General features: G+C 47.6%; 1 protein-coding gene and 1 long non-coding RNA gene across 4 annotated transcripts in view; one reads left to right on the forward strand and one right to left on the reverse strand.

Annotated features, from left to right (window-relative positions):
* Nucleotides 1–644: 644 nt before the first annotated feature.
* Nucleotides 645–3,707, reverse strand: LOC137453428 (uncharacterized). Its single transcript, XR_010990370.1, has 2 exons — nucleotides 1,456–3,707; nucleotides 645–822 (listed from the first exon to the last, which is right to left on the reverse strand). It is a non-coding gene; the product is annotated as an uncharacterized lncRNA (long non-coding RNA).
* Nucleotides 3,708–3,976: 269 nt separating this feature from the next.
* BICD2 (BICD cargo adaptor 2) overlaps nucleotides 3,977–14,769 on the forward strand; it is an 86,882-nt gene continuing 76,089 nt past the window's right edge. For all 3 annotated transcript variants that reach the window (XM_068162576.1, XM_068162577.1, XM_068162578.1), the window contains exon 1: nucleotides 3,977–4,391. In XM_068162576.1, the coding sequence (XP_068018677.1) occupies nucleotides 4,152–4,391 (240 nt within the window). In that variant the 5' untranslated portion in view covers nucleotides 3,977–4,151. The remainder of the gene's footprint in view (nucleotides 4,392–14,769) is intronic.

The following is a 14,769-nucleotide window of genomic DNA, read 5'->3' on the forward strand; positions in this document are numbered from 1 at the left end:
CTTCCAACATGAACCGTTCCGCTGAGGACATCTGTCAGAGGCACCTCTCAGTACCCCAGTCTGCACTATTTGTGGTATTTCTGTATTTTAGTGACCCCTTTGAGGTGTAACACTGCAAAGGCAGCACATTTCTTAAAAAAAGCTAAACAGCTGCAATCTAAGAAGGGAAAGCCAATGCAGACGTTGTGCTCTTCTCTGTCAAACCATGGCTGAGCCATGGAAGGCAGAGGTGCTCTCCTCCATGTCCTTAGCTGCTGCCCTCTTGGGGGTTAACAGAGGAGAGGCCTATTTCAATAGTTTTACATGAAATGGGGTTGCCTGGAAGCTTTACAGTCCTGGGGCCCTATGATCCAAATCTACTGAGGGCAGTGATGTGTTTTCGATCTGTTGAAGATGATAGAAGATCAGAGGTGGTCCCAGGCAGTGCCTCAAAGGAACAGATGTGGATTTTCAAGGAGCTTTGGCTTTAGAGAAACGAAAAACCTGGCACTGTACTGATGCTGACATTGATACAGAGAGGGTATGTGAGTATTTGCTGTCTCAGGCCAAAGAGATATTTGTTTGCTATTAACCAAAAAAAAATGTTCCCTGAGGACTCCTGGAAGTAAAAAGCTAAAGGAATTTTGCATACACACCTGTTATGATTGTATGGAGGTTGTTAATATTTCATATTTTTAATATTGAAATCCCACAGAAAATATTAATAAAACCTATTTACCGGTTCAAAATATTCAGTTGTGGAACAGCTACCTCAGCAGCAGGAACATGAAACAATGTAAACAATAGGAGCAAAAATCCAGAAACAACAAACAGTAATTTAAACTGTGAAGAAAAAAAAAGAGAAGAACATCAGCAACATGCTGGAGATTACATAGAATACATAGAATAAACCAGGCTGGAAGAGATCTTCAAGATCATCCCGTCCAACCCATCAACCAATCCAACCCACCTAAACAACTAACCCATGGCACCAAGCACCCCATCAAGTCTCCTCCTGAACACCTCCAATGATGGTGACTCCACCACCTCCCCAGGCAGCCCATTCCAATGGGCAATCACTCTCTCTGTACAGAACTTCTTCCTAACATCCAACTTAAACCTCCCCTGGTGCAGCCTGAGACTGTGTCCTCTTATTTTGGTACTGGCTGCCTGGGAGAAGAGACCAACATCTGCCTGTCTACAACCTCCCTTCAGGTAGTTGTAGAGAGCAATAAGGTCACCTCTGAGTCTCCTCTTCTCCAGGCTAAGTAACCCCAGCTCCCTCAGTCTCTCCTCACAGGGCTTGTGTTCCAAACCCCTCACCAACTTCATTGCCCTTCTCTGGACTCGTTCCAGCAAGTCAACATTCTTCCTAAACTGAGGGACCCAGAACTACCCACGAGGGGGAGAACTCTAGAATTCTCTAGGGCAACAGACCTTTAATAGATGCCTATAAAAATCAGATGTTGTAATTACCCACTGATCGTGGCATCCTGTGGCGTGTGTGGGGATTTAAACAAAACCAAAATGGCGTTGAGCACATGGAAGTTGCTGTTGGCTTCTGCAGCTTGTTGCTGTAGCACACACAGGATTGATCTCCAAAGGCTTTGTAGCTGAAAGCTTTGTAGAAAAGAGGTTGCTGCCAAAGCCTGCAGGGCTTGTTGGCTTTGTAACTTTGCCTATCCGGAGAGGTTCTTCAGCTGCAATCTTCACAGTGGAGCTTGTTGCTTCTTCCAATAAACAAACTTGTCCTGGGGACTCAGCTCCTCCTGGGGTTCATCTCTTGGCCCAGTGAGACACGTCTGTCTGCTCCTGGGCTTTACAACGCTTACAGCGAGGGGTCTTGCAGTCTTTCTGGGTAAACAGAAGCACAGCTCCCAGTCCAAATTGCAAGACAAGCAAGGTTTGTGACTTCTCCCAGAGCTTGGACAATTGCAAGGCACTTTGGGATGGTATTTATAGATTTCCCAAGACAATGATGGCCAGTGACAACAAAGATTAAGAGATAAAAACCTGACACTGTAACCTATAGAATGAGGTTTCTCCAAACATGGCCAAAGGCACACACACCTGGCCCACTTGGACACCAGAGCATGTTCAGACAAGCCTGGGCAACGTGGGCAATTTCCTGAAAAACCAGATCTGCTGTCTCCTGCCCCATTGTCTGATTCAGAGTATTCTTGAGGCTTTTTGTTCCTTCAGGACAACACCATAGGCAGAGGACACTGACTTGCTGCTTCTTAGATCCAGGTGATCAAGGGGGCAAATACATTCCTGCATGTGAGGCATGGGAAGCTCTAGGTGGTGTCAAGGCCCTGAAGAAAAAATGGTCTAGGGCAGTTTCACACTGAAGAGGCAGTGTCCAGCCATTATATAGATCAGGGTTTATACACACCAGGACTGAGCGTGATGAACATAACCTGAAAGGAGCTTGGAAAAAAGCCTGGAGCTGTGAACAAATACTTTTCTTCTAGACCTTGTGCTCAAAAATGTAATTGTTTGTATTATGTTTGGTATTTGCTTACCAGTTGGTTTAGACACTAGAAGAAAGTCTAAGCTGCATTTGCTGTAGTAAAGGAAGGTAAAGCAGAATGGAAACCAGGCAAGCTCTCCTGCTGATGGGGAGCTTAAGCAGTCAACTCCCATGCCCAGGTGTAAAGCAGGATCACATTCACACTGCTTTTATATACATAGCTGATTAGGAACTACAATGGTCCAATGAAGAGAGAGTCTGTTTGGTCTTCGTTATGGTTTGGAAATTAATTCTGCCCATGGTGGAGAAATGAGCATCCCAGTTTCTGTGCCTTTGCCATCATACTTGCCTAAGCGTGTAAGCTGCAACAGCTGATCACATTTCCTTATCATACTAACAACTTTTCTCAAGCAGTGCAGCTGCTCTCAGGTATTGCTGTCTCTCAAGTATTTACACCAGCTGAACTTGCTGTGGTATTTCCCTCCTGCTGGGCCGTCCAGAGGTAGGTGAGCGTCTTGCCGCGTGGATGTGCTTATCCTCAGCAGGATGCTGAGGGACGCGGTTTGTATTCCCAGCCAGCAGATGGAGAACTACTTGAAGCAGGAACATGGCGATATGAAACAAAGGAGATATTGGCAGCTCTTCTGTGTGGGCTTGGGGACTGATGCCGGTACCTCTCGCTACCTCTTGTTCTTTCCATGCACGCGTGGCCTGCGACACCCTCCGTTCTGGCAAGGGGGAAGCGTTGCATCGTACCTGCGGGATGTAACAGCGACTGCTGTTGCGCCTCCCTCGCATGGTACTCGCCTTTTGCACACAACTGTTTGCGACGCCTCCTGGCTGCCAACCGCGCCGAAAGCGCTTCCTCTCCAATCCTCCTCTCGGCCTCATGGCGCTTGGGAGTCTGCTTTCCCTGAAGGGCTGCGGGGTGGTCTCGCAGCAACAAAAGTGGGTCTTAAACGAATTGGAGAGGGCATGGGTGTTTCTAAAGCCTGACGGGATGAGGCTTCCCTTACCCATCCCTGACAGGCTGCTGGCCCGTCTGGTTTAAACCGGCCTTTTCGCCGGTCAGACGGTCTTTGAGCTCCCTTCCTACCCAGCATTCTGCAGCTCTGTGATTCTGCTGTTAGCAGGGAGCTGCCCGCCGGACCAGCGGTGGTGTGCCTACGCTTGGGCTGCTGCCGGAATCCTGTCCAAAGCCGTAGCAGACAGACCGGGCGATGGAAAGTCACGCTCGGCTTGGGCCGGGCCGGGCCGGCCCACGCACTGCTGATCGCCGTCGCCCTTCCGCAGCGCTGCTCGTCGCCTCCCGACAGGGGCCGCTCTCCTCCCTCGCACAGCAGCCACCGCCCCTCGCGATGCATGCTGGGAGTTGTAGTCTGGTGGGCGCTGCGCCCCGCGGGATGCCGGCGGGCGAGGACTACTAGCCCCAGTGTGCCACGGGGCGCCGGGCCGGCCGTGCCTTTTGAATGATTTCACTGCGGTCGGCGCTCGCGGCGAGTTTCGTAGCGGCGGCGGCGCGGCGTGGTCGGTGGCGCAGCTCAGCGGGTGCCTCGCCCGTGGATGGCAGCCCGAGCGGGTTCTGCCATGGCCCCCCACAGGCCGCGCCGCTCTTAGGAGGGGGAAACGGTCCGAGCATTCGCCTTTTTGCCCGCCCGCCCACCTCGCCGGCTGGGAGCCGGCGGTCACCGCCGCCGACATGTCGCTGGCCATGGAAGAGGATGAGTACGCCAGGCTGGTGATGGAGTCAGAGCCTGAGTGGCTGCGGAACGAGATCAAGCGGCTCTTCCAGGAGCTGGGCGAGACCACCCGGGAGAAGATCCAAGCGGCGGAGTATGGGCTGGCCGTGCTGGAGGAGAAGCAGCAGCTGAAGCAGCAGTATGAGGAGCTGGAGCTGGAGTACGAAACCATCCGCACCGAGATGGAGCAGCTGAAGGAGGTGAGGTGGCGGCGGGGGGCCCGGTGGCAGGTGCCCGCCCGGCGGCGGGTGAGCGCGGAGGTGGCGGTGAGGAAGGTGGGAGCAGGACAGATGGTCGTCTTTGGAGCCCGGTGGTAGTGGTCTGAGGGGCCCTGGGGGCTGCTGTGCGGCGGTTGGAGTGTCAGTTGTCGTCCCCCCACCACCCTTGGCAGAATTTGGAAGAGGACGAGCAGGCCTCAGCCTTGCTGCAGGCAGCGCGGTGAAACCCTTCCTCCTCCGAAATGACATCTCGCAGAGACCATTACCTTCAGACCTGGGGAACCAAAAAGAACCCAAAGCTTTTTTTTGCTCTTAACAGCTCTGCTGTGCCAGGGGGGTGCGGAAGGGGTTTCCGTCTCGCTGCAGGCTCTGGCAGCAGCTCGGCCTGGGGTCTGCGATCAAAGAGGAGCGAAGCGGCGCAGCTTCTGCCAGGGCTGGGCGCAGCGCTCGGCTCGCCCCTCCTCGGAGCGGGGACTCTGGCGAGCGCTGCATGCCGAGGGCAGAGGCTGGGTATCAGGATTTTGGTGCGTGCTGGGATGCCTCTGGTCGCTGTCATCTGCCTGGTTTTGTGTGCAGTGAAAAAATGTTGTGTTGATGTAATAACTTCCTGAATGCGGACCACGAAAATTATACGGAGGAGCTTAGTTCACACTGGCGCAGTTCCCTATTGTTTGCCTGCCTTATTTATTTATTTATTTTTAGAAAAGGAACTTCAGAGCTAATTTGTACAGTGGAGTAAGGTTTCTCAGAAGAAACACTGTTTTCTTAGGTCAGCTGGTGCATAGATTTTTCTCATGCAAGATCATCTTCAGGTCTAGTACACGGGAAGAGAGCTACCTCGGAAGAGTCCATGTGCAGAGTGGCACAACCTCATCACAATATGGAGACACATGGTTAGCTGTCAGTCTGCTGCACTGGTGTAGCCCGTGGGAACTGTTTGTCTGCCTGTGCACAAGGTTATTCTGGTAACTGTTTCCATGCAGGCAAATCTTGTGCTACTTTTCAGGCAATATAGGCCTTGCTTTGATAGTGAAAATCTGATACTGCAGAAGAGCTAAACGTATGTGGACTTATTTGACCACTGCATGCCATATCCATTGGGTCTTTGGATTAGCTTGTCAAAATACACTGTTTCAAGGGGGAAATACATACTTGTCAATAGACTGGTAGAAATTCTCTGAATGCCCTCACTTTGTACATCACATGGGCCTTTTGGTCTTGTAAACAAAGCTTTATTCTGCTCTTATTGTGTTAAATAAGCATAAGCAGTTTAATTACTCTGAATTACATGGCTATAAACTTGTTAACTAAATACTCAAGCTGAACTGAATGATAGAATCAATAAGGTTGGAAGAGACCTCAAAGATCGTCAAGTCCAACCTGCCACCCAAGACCTCATGACTACTAAACCGTGGCACCAAGTGCCATGTCCAGTCCCCTCTTGAATACCTCCAGTGACGGTGGCTCCACCACCTCCCTGGGCAGCACATTTGAGAGCCACTCGACCAACATGGCTGGGACAGCAGAGATGCTATGTGACATTAAGAGTAGAAGCAGTCTTGAAAAGAAGATGAGAGCAACAGAGTTGTGCTGAAGGGAAAGAAAAGTTAGTAAACCTGTTTGGTAGGTGGGGTGGGAAGCATGACATTGAGAGGTGAAGGCAGTGGCCCAACCTCATGCAGCAAGCTAGCACCTGACCAACCCAGGAATGGGAGCCAGGTTGCCTTGGTCCCAGGTAGTGCTTTGTTCTCTGGACTGGGTTGTGTGCACGTGGGCATTGCATGTTTTGACTTTCAGATAGTAAAAGGGTTGAAGACAGCTTCTTTTCATTCTTTTAGAATGAACCTTGTAGAAGAGATAAAAAAAACCTTAAAATGACAGGATTGGCACTGATTCACTTTTTGCTTTTAACATCCCGAAGGATTTACTTTGTGTGTGCACATCCCATTCTAATTAGAGCAAAACCAGGGAGAGACAGTATTCTGGGAGCAGCCTGAAGACTGAGAATTAGCCTACGGAGGGGAAAAAAACACTGCTCCTCTGGCTTGCTTGTGATGCTGTGGAGGAATCTGGTCTGCATTAGATCTTGTAAACTTTTAGCAGATGTATGAAGCGGGCTCTCAGAGGAGGAGTTTTTCTTTGCTGTTTATGCAGTTTCTGACTTTTCCCAGGCACAGTGTGGGGAGCACTGCATGCAAGATTTACCACATGCCAGGCTTCAATCTGAATGGACTCCACCTTGGGTTGCCTGAGGTTGTTCTTTGGAAGGCAGAGGGTTGATGTCAGCAGTCTGACTAAGACTGGAGTGCTTTCCATCTCTTTTTTCTTGACTTTATGTAGCCTTTTAAAACACAGCAGTTCCAGTCTCTCTAGTCCTTCGTTGCTCTCTACTACATCTGCAGACCTCAGTAGCACAAGGCCATGTTATGCTGTGTGCTGTTTCCTGTCATGCTGGGTGTTGTACATTTGGATATGCTTTAATTTGTTATGAAGCACCTTGTATCATGGCCCTGTTTATACAATAGGTGAATGAACTTTGAGCGTGGGAACTATTTATTACAGTTTGTTGCAAGTCCAGGCTACTCTGCTACACTCCTCAGCTCCTGTTTCACCCCTTTGGTGTCCTCAGAGCTATACCCCATTTTCTACTGATGCTTGTGCACACCCAGTACTTGCAGTTCAGGTCCTCCTGGGGAAGCTGAGCAGCTGGCATGTCTTTGCACTGAGGCTTTGCTCCAGCCTCTCTTTAGTCAGGGTCCTTGACAAGCTTTCAAGTTCTCCCCAGTTAGTCCTTTTGCCTGCTTGTGTCTTGTATTGATCTCTGGTCTTTTATGGCAATTTGAGCTGTGTTTCTTCTATCATTTGTGAGAACAACATTTAAATACAAACTGTCTTCCAGCATAAACTTACTGGTTATCTTCAGTCTCACCTTTGCTTTTGTGGAAGGGAACTGATTTCAAACTTCTAACAAATACCATGGATAACACAGTTTTTCAGAGTTCCAAGAAATAAGATACTGCTTTTCTTGTAGTGCAATACTACATCACATTGTATACATAGGATTTTTATGGCTATTTTTTCCTTTCTAGGAGGTGAAGTAATAAAGATTTGCTGCTGTGGACTGTAAGTTCACTCGTAAGTGATGATAACTGTATAAGTTATAGGGCTACTTACCTGCCTGAGCTGGGGTTTCTGTACTTTTGGGGAAGATACACAGGATCAGCTCTCTGTGTGTTGGTGTTCCTGGTGATTTGCAGGGGAATGTGGCATGGGAAATTAGCTTGGAAAAGGGGTTCTTGGCTATGCTCAGTGCTTTGAAGTTGCTTTTGAGATGTGAGTTAGACTTACAACTATTAGCTCAGTTAAAAAAACCAAACAGCTGCTGTCCAAAGCTCTTTTCTGAGTAGGTGACCATGTTGTACTGGTGCTGGTAGACTTGCATTTAAATCTAGGAAAAAAAGGGGCACTATATTATGAATTGCTTATTTCAGTGACAATATAAAAGTACATCAGTAGACTGTGGCTGTCCTTAAAGTCTAAAAGCATGTCTCAGTGCTTCAGTTAATGCCCTGTATGTGCTTTGTATATGGCTTTTAAGGGAGAGGGAAGGAAAAAAGCTTATAAGGAAGAGTGGCAGTGATCTGTACATGAGTCTTCATTTGTTTGCAGCGTAGTCGTGGCTTTGGATTCTGTTTTTTGCCTTTAAGGATTGCATATTGATTTTTATGCGATGATACTAGTTCTCTGTAGAGGAGGTTGCAGTGAGGTGGGGGTTGCTCTCTTTTTCCTAGTATCAAGTGATAGAACAAGAGGAAATGGCCTGAAATTGTGCCAGTGGAGGTTTGAGTTGGAAATTAGGGAAAATTTCTTTCCTGCAAGAGTGGCCAGGGATTGGAACAGGCTGCCCAGGTGCTGGAGTCACCATCCCTGGAGGTGTTCAAGGAATGTGTGGCTGTGGCATGCAGGGTCATGGTTTGATGGCCGTGGTGTTGTTGGACTCAATGATCTTGGAGGTCTTTTCCAACCATAACAGTTCTCTGATTTTATGACTTTTGTTTTGTGATACTCATCTGTGCCTTGGCCCAGGATGAGAACTGTCCCTGACCTTCCAGCAAATGTTAGGGAATTTGCTTCTAATTTTCTACATTAGATTAAACCCAAGGCTTCACAGAACAAAAGCTTGGCAGCAGCCGTGCCATTTACTACGTATGCTTCCCTTGGGAATGTGGCAGCACTGTTTGCTGTCCTGGTGGAGCACCTGGGTATGGTGCACTGTGGAGCAGAGTAATTTTTTTTTGTTTGATTTGGTTTTGTTTCTAACAAGCTTCCTTTTGTTTTTTTGAGTTAAGTCAGTTCCCTGAATTGGATCACAGGTGTGCTGCATGTGGTTGTGCAGGTATCACCTCACCAAGAGCATGTTATGGCAGCAGCAAGTACATGATGAGAGGAGCACCTTAAGCTGGTCTTGCAGCTGCTGAGCCCAGCAGTGAAACTGCTGCCTGAACAGCACAAGCTGTAGCCTGCAATTGTATGCTTAGATCTGTCTTGTCTGACTCATAGAAATTAGCCCTCTTTGGGATACTGCAGTGGGAATATCATTGTAAGAGTCTGTATGGGATGTGGTCTCTCGTGCAACAGCATGTAGTCTTGAATGAGGGCACTTGAGAGTTGAGGCACTGCAGGTGGGATACAGACCTGCCTTGGTGTTCAGAGAGCATGCTGGGGACAGGAGCAGGGAACAGACATTCTCAGCAGGACAAGTACTGGATCAGTTACTGCACGTTGGCAGCGTTTCTTCACAGGTGCTGCAGGGGAAGATTTCTTCAAAGCAGTATTGCAGAGGACTTGAGTGAACCTGAAGGTTTGATGGGCACTGCTGTGTGGGTGATGGCTGTGACTTCCTCCACCTCTGAACGGGAAGTTTGTGCAGCTCCTGACATCCTGCTTGCAAAGTGAAAGTCTCAAACCTGCTGTCATCAGTGCTTGCTGCGTGAGGGCTTTGGTGCAGCTCTGCACCAAACCAGTGGCTTAACTAATTTCAAATCACAGCTCCTGCTTGCCATTTCAACATCTGCTGGAGCAAACTCACTAGTTTCAGGGGTGTTTAATACCTAATTTATCCCTTTGAATTTAGGACCATTTTTCTTCTAATCAGAAAGAAAACCCTGATTATTTGTAAAATGGCCTTGGAGGGGAGTGGGTGGGTGGGATTAGCATTTCTTAGGTCCCTGGGCTGCCCTGGAGTTAATGGATTCACCATTTCCTCTCTCTCTACTGTATCTGAGGTTGTGACTAATCTGTAGCAATATGGGGCCATGAGATGACTTCCAGAGAGTGATGCATCCTCCAGGCATTCATTTGCTTTCTTTTTCTGCTTTTGGCAGACTGTGGAGAATTGTTTGTTCAGATTTGGTAACCCAGCAACAGAGGAATATAATGTGGGCTTGAAATATGATCTACAAAACCTTAGCAGAGGGAAGTGACATAAATAAACTTTGCCATCCAGATGAATGCAGGAGCCCTCCATTTCAGAGAGCAGCTGAGGCTTTGAGCGGAATAGGTGCAGAGCTGTGACATTTTTCTTATTTTTTTAACTTTCTTCCAGCTTTTAACTTACTGCTTTCCACCTTCTGCTTTCCTTCCCCTCCTCTTTCCCCAGCTGTTTTCTCTGCTCTGGCTGAAATACACAGCAGACAGTGGAGTCTGCCATCCTGGTGTAAGGAAAAATTCTCTCTACTTAGAAGTTCCTGTTCACAATGGAGACAGAAGAGTTTAGTAAGGCTTTATTCGAATAAAGGGAGAGCCCACAGGACAATTCCTGGTGGTATCTCTCAAATTGCTGGGAGACACAGTCCCCTTTTATCCTAATTTCCCAGCCACAAATTTCCCTCTCCTTTTCCCTATAGCTCAGGTACTCAGGATTTGCAGTCTGTCCTGAAACGCCTACTACATGTCCCCCTTCACGTGCAACCCCCTCACTACATACACTGTATGTTAATTTAAATTAGGATCTTCACGACTTTCGGTGGAGAAGTTAATATTTAGAAGTCTATTAAGCCTGTGCTCTGGTCAGAAAGTTCAAAAGTTTGGGCTATGTTCAGTGTCTTGTCACCTGACAGACTCCCACTGATTTACCTTGAATTTAAGATAAAGATCTTTTGGAGCTGCTGCTTTGTTGTTTATGCACATAGATAAGGGAAGCTGTCTGGTTCCCCTCCCTTCCTCTTCTAGCCCCCCTTCACACAATTCCTCCTTTATAAAGACACTAGTTACTTTTAATCCCATCACTGGCATGTGTTTGGCTCGGGCATCGCTTTGGAGTGGGTAGATGGGACCTACCCGAAGAGGCTGCTAAGAACTGTGGCCCATGTAGGATGGGTTTGCAAGCAGGGCTGTGGGGAAGCATACAGTGCCTAGAGTCTCCCTTTGCATAAAACTGCTTGGCTTTGGGGTTCATGTGCCTGGCCATTGGCCTCAAGTGGAATGTTTGGCCCAAACATAGTTGAAGCATGTTGAGAATGGTTGGAGGTTCTCTGGAGTGCTGTGGCTGTGTTCCGCACTGGGGTTGGTGAACGCACGTGCCACGGTGTAACCTGTACAGCTCTCGCTGGAACCGGGGACGTGTCTGGTGTGGAGCTGCACTGCTGCCCTATGGCCTGGCCTCTGCAGTATGCCACCGTCCTTAATGGCCATAAATCTTTTGTTTTCAGCCCTTAATTGCTGCCATCGTGCAGATTGGATTTTGGCAAGCTTAGGGAGCGATGCTGAGGCTGTGCTGTAGACAGAGGCAATATGATGGTGGATTGATTAGGAAGTCTCTCTCTGTCCTGTTTGTCAGCGAAGAACAAAGCAGGAGTTTAGCTCTGTCTCCAAGGCAGAGAAGTGTATTGGCTTCATGGAGCAGTAAGCTTATTTCTTCAGAAATGCTATGAACTGAAAAAATGTTTGAATTGTCACCTGACCTCCCAGAACCAAGCAAGTTTGGTCGCTCTTTATGCGCAGAGGAAATGGGAACAGCTCTTTTGTGAGCACAGCTGTTTTAAATAAACTTAAGCCAGTGGAAGGGTGTTGAACTCCCTCCTTTTGGCAATGGCCAAAATTGTGTGGAATTGGCATAGCTTGTTTGGATTGTGAAACAGCTCTTAGTTTTTAAACTCTCCTTTTGTATCCTTATTCAGGTTTCGTTTGTCAGTGAGGCTATTAAAGGTGTTTCCCTTATTAAAGTTGTGAGAAAGTAAATGGAAGGAAAAGGACTTTAGGTTTTATGCTTACTACTGGAATTTCATCTTAAAGAAACATTAGTTGCTGCTTTAATTCTGTTTGCAGTTTGATTTTTTTTTTTCCTAATTATTGTTACCCTTCTTGAGAAACAAAATATATCCTGAAAGTCCAAAACTCTGTTTGCAAGTAAATCTTAGTGTGCTTAAGCAATTCTTGTTAAAACCCCCTTAAATACAGTCCATTAGATGAGCATTTTCACTCACATTTGTGCTGCAGTGCAGACAATTAGATGCTGAATGGATGGACCTGGCTACTCAGCCCTGGTGAGACCCCACCTGGAGTACTGTGTCCAGTTCTGGAGCCCCTATTACAAGAGGGATGTGGAGGTGCTGGAACGTGTCCAGAGAAGGCCCACAAGGATGATCAGAGGGCTGGAGCACCTCTCCTATGAGGATAGACTGAAGGAGTTGGGGCTGTTCAGTCTGCAGAAGAGAAGGCTCCGAGGTGACCTAATTGTGGCCTTCCAGTATCTGAAGGGGGCCTACAGGAAGGCTGGGGAAGGACTTCTCAGGATCTCAGGTAGTGATAGGACTAGGGGGAATGGAATGAAGCTGGAGGTGGGGAGATTCAGGCTAGATGTGAGGAGGAAGTTCTTCCCCATGAGAGTGGTGAGACCCTGGAATGGGTTGTCCAGGGAGGTGGTCGAGGCCCCATCCCTGGGGGTGTTTAAGAGCAGGCTGGATGAGGCTCTGTCCAGCCTGATCTAGTGTGGGGTGTCCCTGCCCATGGCAGGGGGGTTGGAACTAGATGATCCTTGTGGTCCTTTCCAACCCTGACTGATACTATGATACTATGATTTGATACGACCTTGGTGAACTGCATTACGAAATCTTTTTGAACACATCCAACCCAACTGGTAGCACAAATGTCTCCATGACACACGAGTAACACACTGTAGAATTCTGTGTTCTCTTGGAAGCTAGGAATGCACAGGTGTGTATAGAATATCTTGCAACAGGAGACAGCTACTTCTCTTTTCTTCCCTTTCTCTGTGTGTGTGCTTGTGCACATCTGGCAGATCCTAGCACCTGAAAAAGATCAAGTCTTGCTTTTTTGCATACAACAGCTAAATACAAGAAAAGCTTCTCCATCTGCTGCTCTTTTTAAGAGTGTTTTGAAAGAAGCTTATAACCTTTTGCTTTTTAAATATATATGTAATGAAAGGTTGTGTAAATAATTAAGAATTAATGTAGAGCTATGTAGCTGCCGGTTGAGTGGGGGGGAAGGGAGAAGAAGAGCAAAAACAAGATATGAGCTAGCAACTGAGCTTGTCCCTTTAAATCCTTGCTTATGCTAAGCATTAGCAAAACATTTTCCATGACAGTGCAAGCGCTGTGCAACAGAAGCTTCCTTCATGGAGCGGTGCTGGTGGAGGATATTGCAGCCTTGTCTGATACCTTTCACTTTCTCTTTTTTATTCTCTTGCTTGTACAAAATTTTGAAAGGGTGTTGTGTCTGCTTTCCGAATAAACCTTCCTGTGAAAGGATTTTTGAAGGCAAAAAGTGAGCTGAGTAGTTGTAGGTGCTCTCTCATATTCTGGATTGTCATTCCGTGCTTGTCATTGCAGGAAGGTTTGGCCCTTTTGCTCAGTTCCCTTCTGATTGCAGTTCTGAATTAAACCTCCTAATTTAATATACATCTCTTTTTTTTTGTAATTGAGCTTGAGCTTAAAATTTATGTTCAGAGGATAAACCAGAATACATGGCAAAAGCCAGCAAGGTTTCTGTAGGTGTTTCCCTTTTCTCAAAGGATGCTGTTGCTCTCAGCTTCCTGCCTGGCCCCGTGTTGTGCGCTCGGGAGCCACAGTCTTTGTGTACTTAAGAGGGAATCTCAGGTGGGATGAGGTAATGTAACCAGGCGGGCTGGACAGCTGGGTGGGTGACTCCAACAGCTCCGCTCCACAGGAGCTAGGACAAACTGCAGTTGCTCGATTCGACGGACATCAGCCAACTCCAGCTTCCTTCCTGTCCTTAGACCTCTGCTCCTCTGTAAATCCTCGGGGCTTTGGTTTTGTTTTGTTACTGTTGCTGATTGTGAAATGTCTGAGGTTGAGGAGCAGAGAACTTTACCTAACCTTTATAAGAAGTTTCTTCTTTGGGTTCCTGACCTTCAACAGTGAAAGCTTAGTTAAAGGCGGGAGTTTGATTTGGAATTTAACATTGCTAATGTCTTAGATGCCCGTCTGTTTGTTCTTAAAACATTAGCAATTACCACGTGTAGTTGCAGACACTGTTGCTTGCAGTTACCTCGATGTGCCATGGTTTGTCTTGCTTGGGCTGATGTAAAAATGTGACACGATTCCTGTGTGCACTATGTGAACGTTTTAGTGATGCCAGCTGTACAAGTATATGCACAAGTGCCTTAAAAAGCAAGTGGTAAGAGCCTTGGCCCAGGCTGCTTTTGCTGCGTCCTATTTAGCAGGAAGGAACGCCATTCTCCCCGGCAGCAAGGCCAGACAATGGACCTGTCTCACTCTTATGACTGTCGAGAAACGCTGGCCAACTTCAAATGAGGGCTAAGTCTGTCGGTGGTGCAGTCGATGGTGATCTTGCAGCAGAGTTGCATGTTGATAGCTCAGTGCTTGTGTGCCTTTGCCTGTTCTCGTGGTGGTTTACCTGGGGTGAGCAGCAGGAGTTCTGTGGGAGGCTGCCACACGGCAGCATGTAGCTGCCTTAGAAACTGCAATGTGAAACAGCACTTTCTGTGTGAGAACAATTAAGATGTGCCTTGCAATGGCTGGGATGGCTGCAAAGAGCTCAGGGTGTGCTGCTTAGGAGCATCTGCTGGTGGGAGCCTATGTGTGTGCACCAGGCTCTTCTGGAGTGCAGTCCAAGAGTTTGACAGAACAACTGCCAGCTCCCACCTGCAGCTTGGTCACTTCACCCACATCTGACTCAGTTGTCTTATGTTCTGCCTAGTGTATCTATTTTTGTAAGTTTCTTCTTTTAGGGATAATTAATACTGTTTTTTGCTGGTTTGGTTTGCATAAGAGTAGCCTGTGTTCTCTACTGTGAGTCCAGTCCAGGAAGCTGTTTTGGCTGAAGCCAAAATATCCAAGCTAATCCCTGGGAAATGAGA

Source organism: Melanerpes formicivorus, unplaced genomic scaffold, assembly GCF_026170545.1.
Source record: "Melanerpes formicivorus ecotype bairdi unplaced genomic scaffold, bMelFor1.0.p_v2 SCAF_66, whole genome shotgun sequence".
NCBI classification, from domain to species: Eukaryota; Metazoa; Chordata; class Aves; order Piciformes; family Picidae; genus Melanerpes; species Melanerpes formicivorus.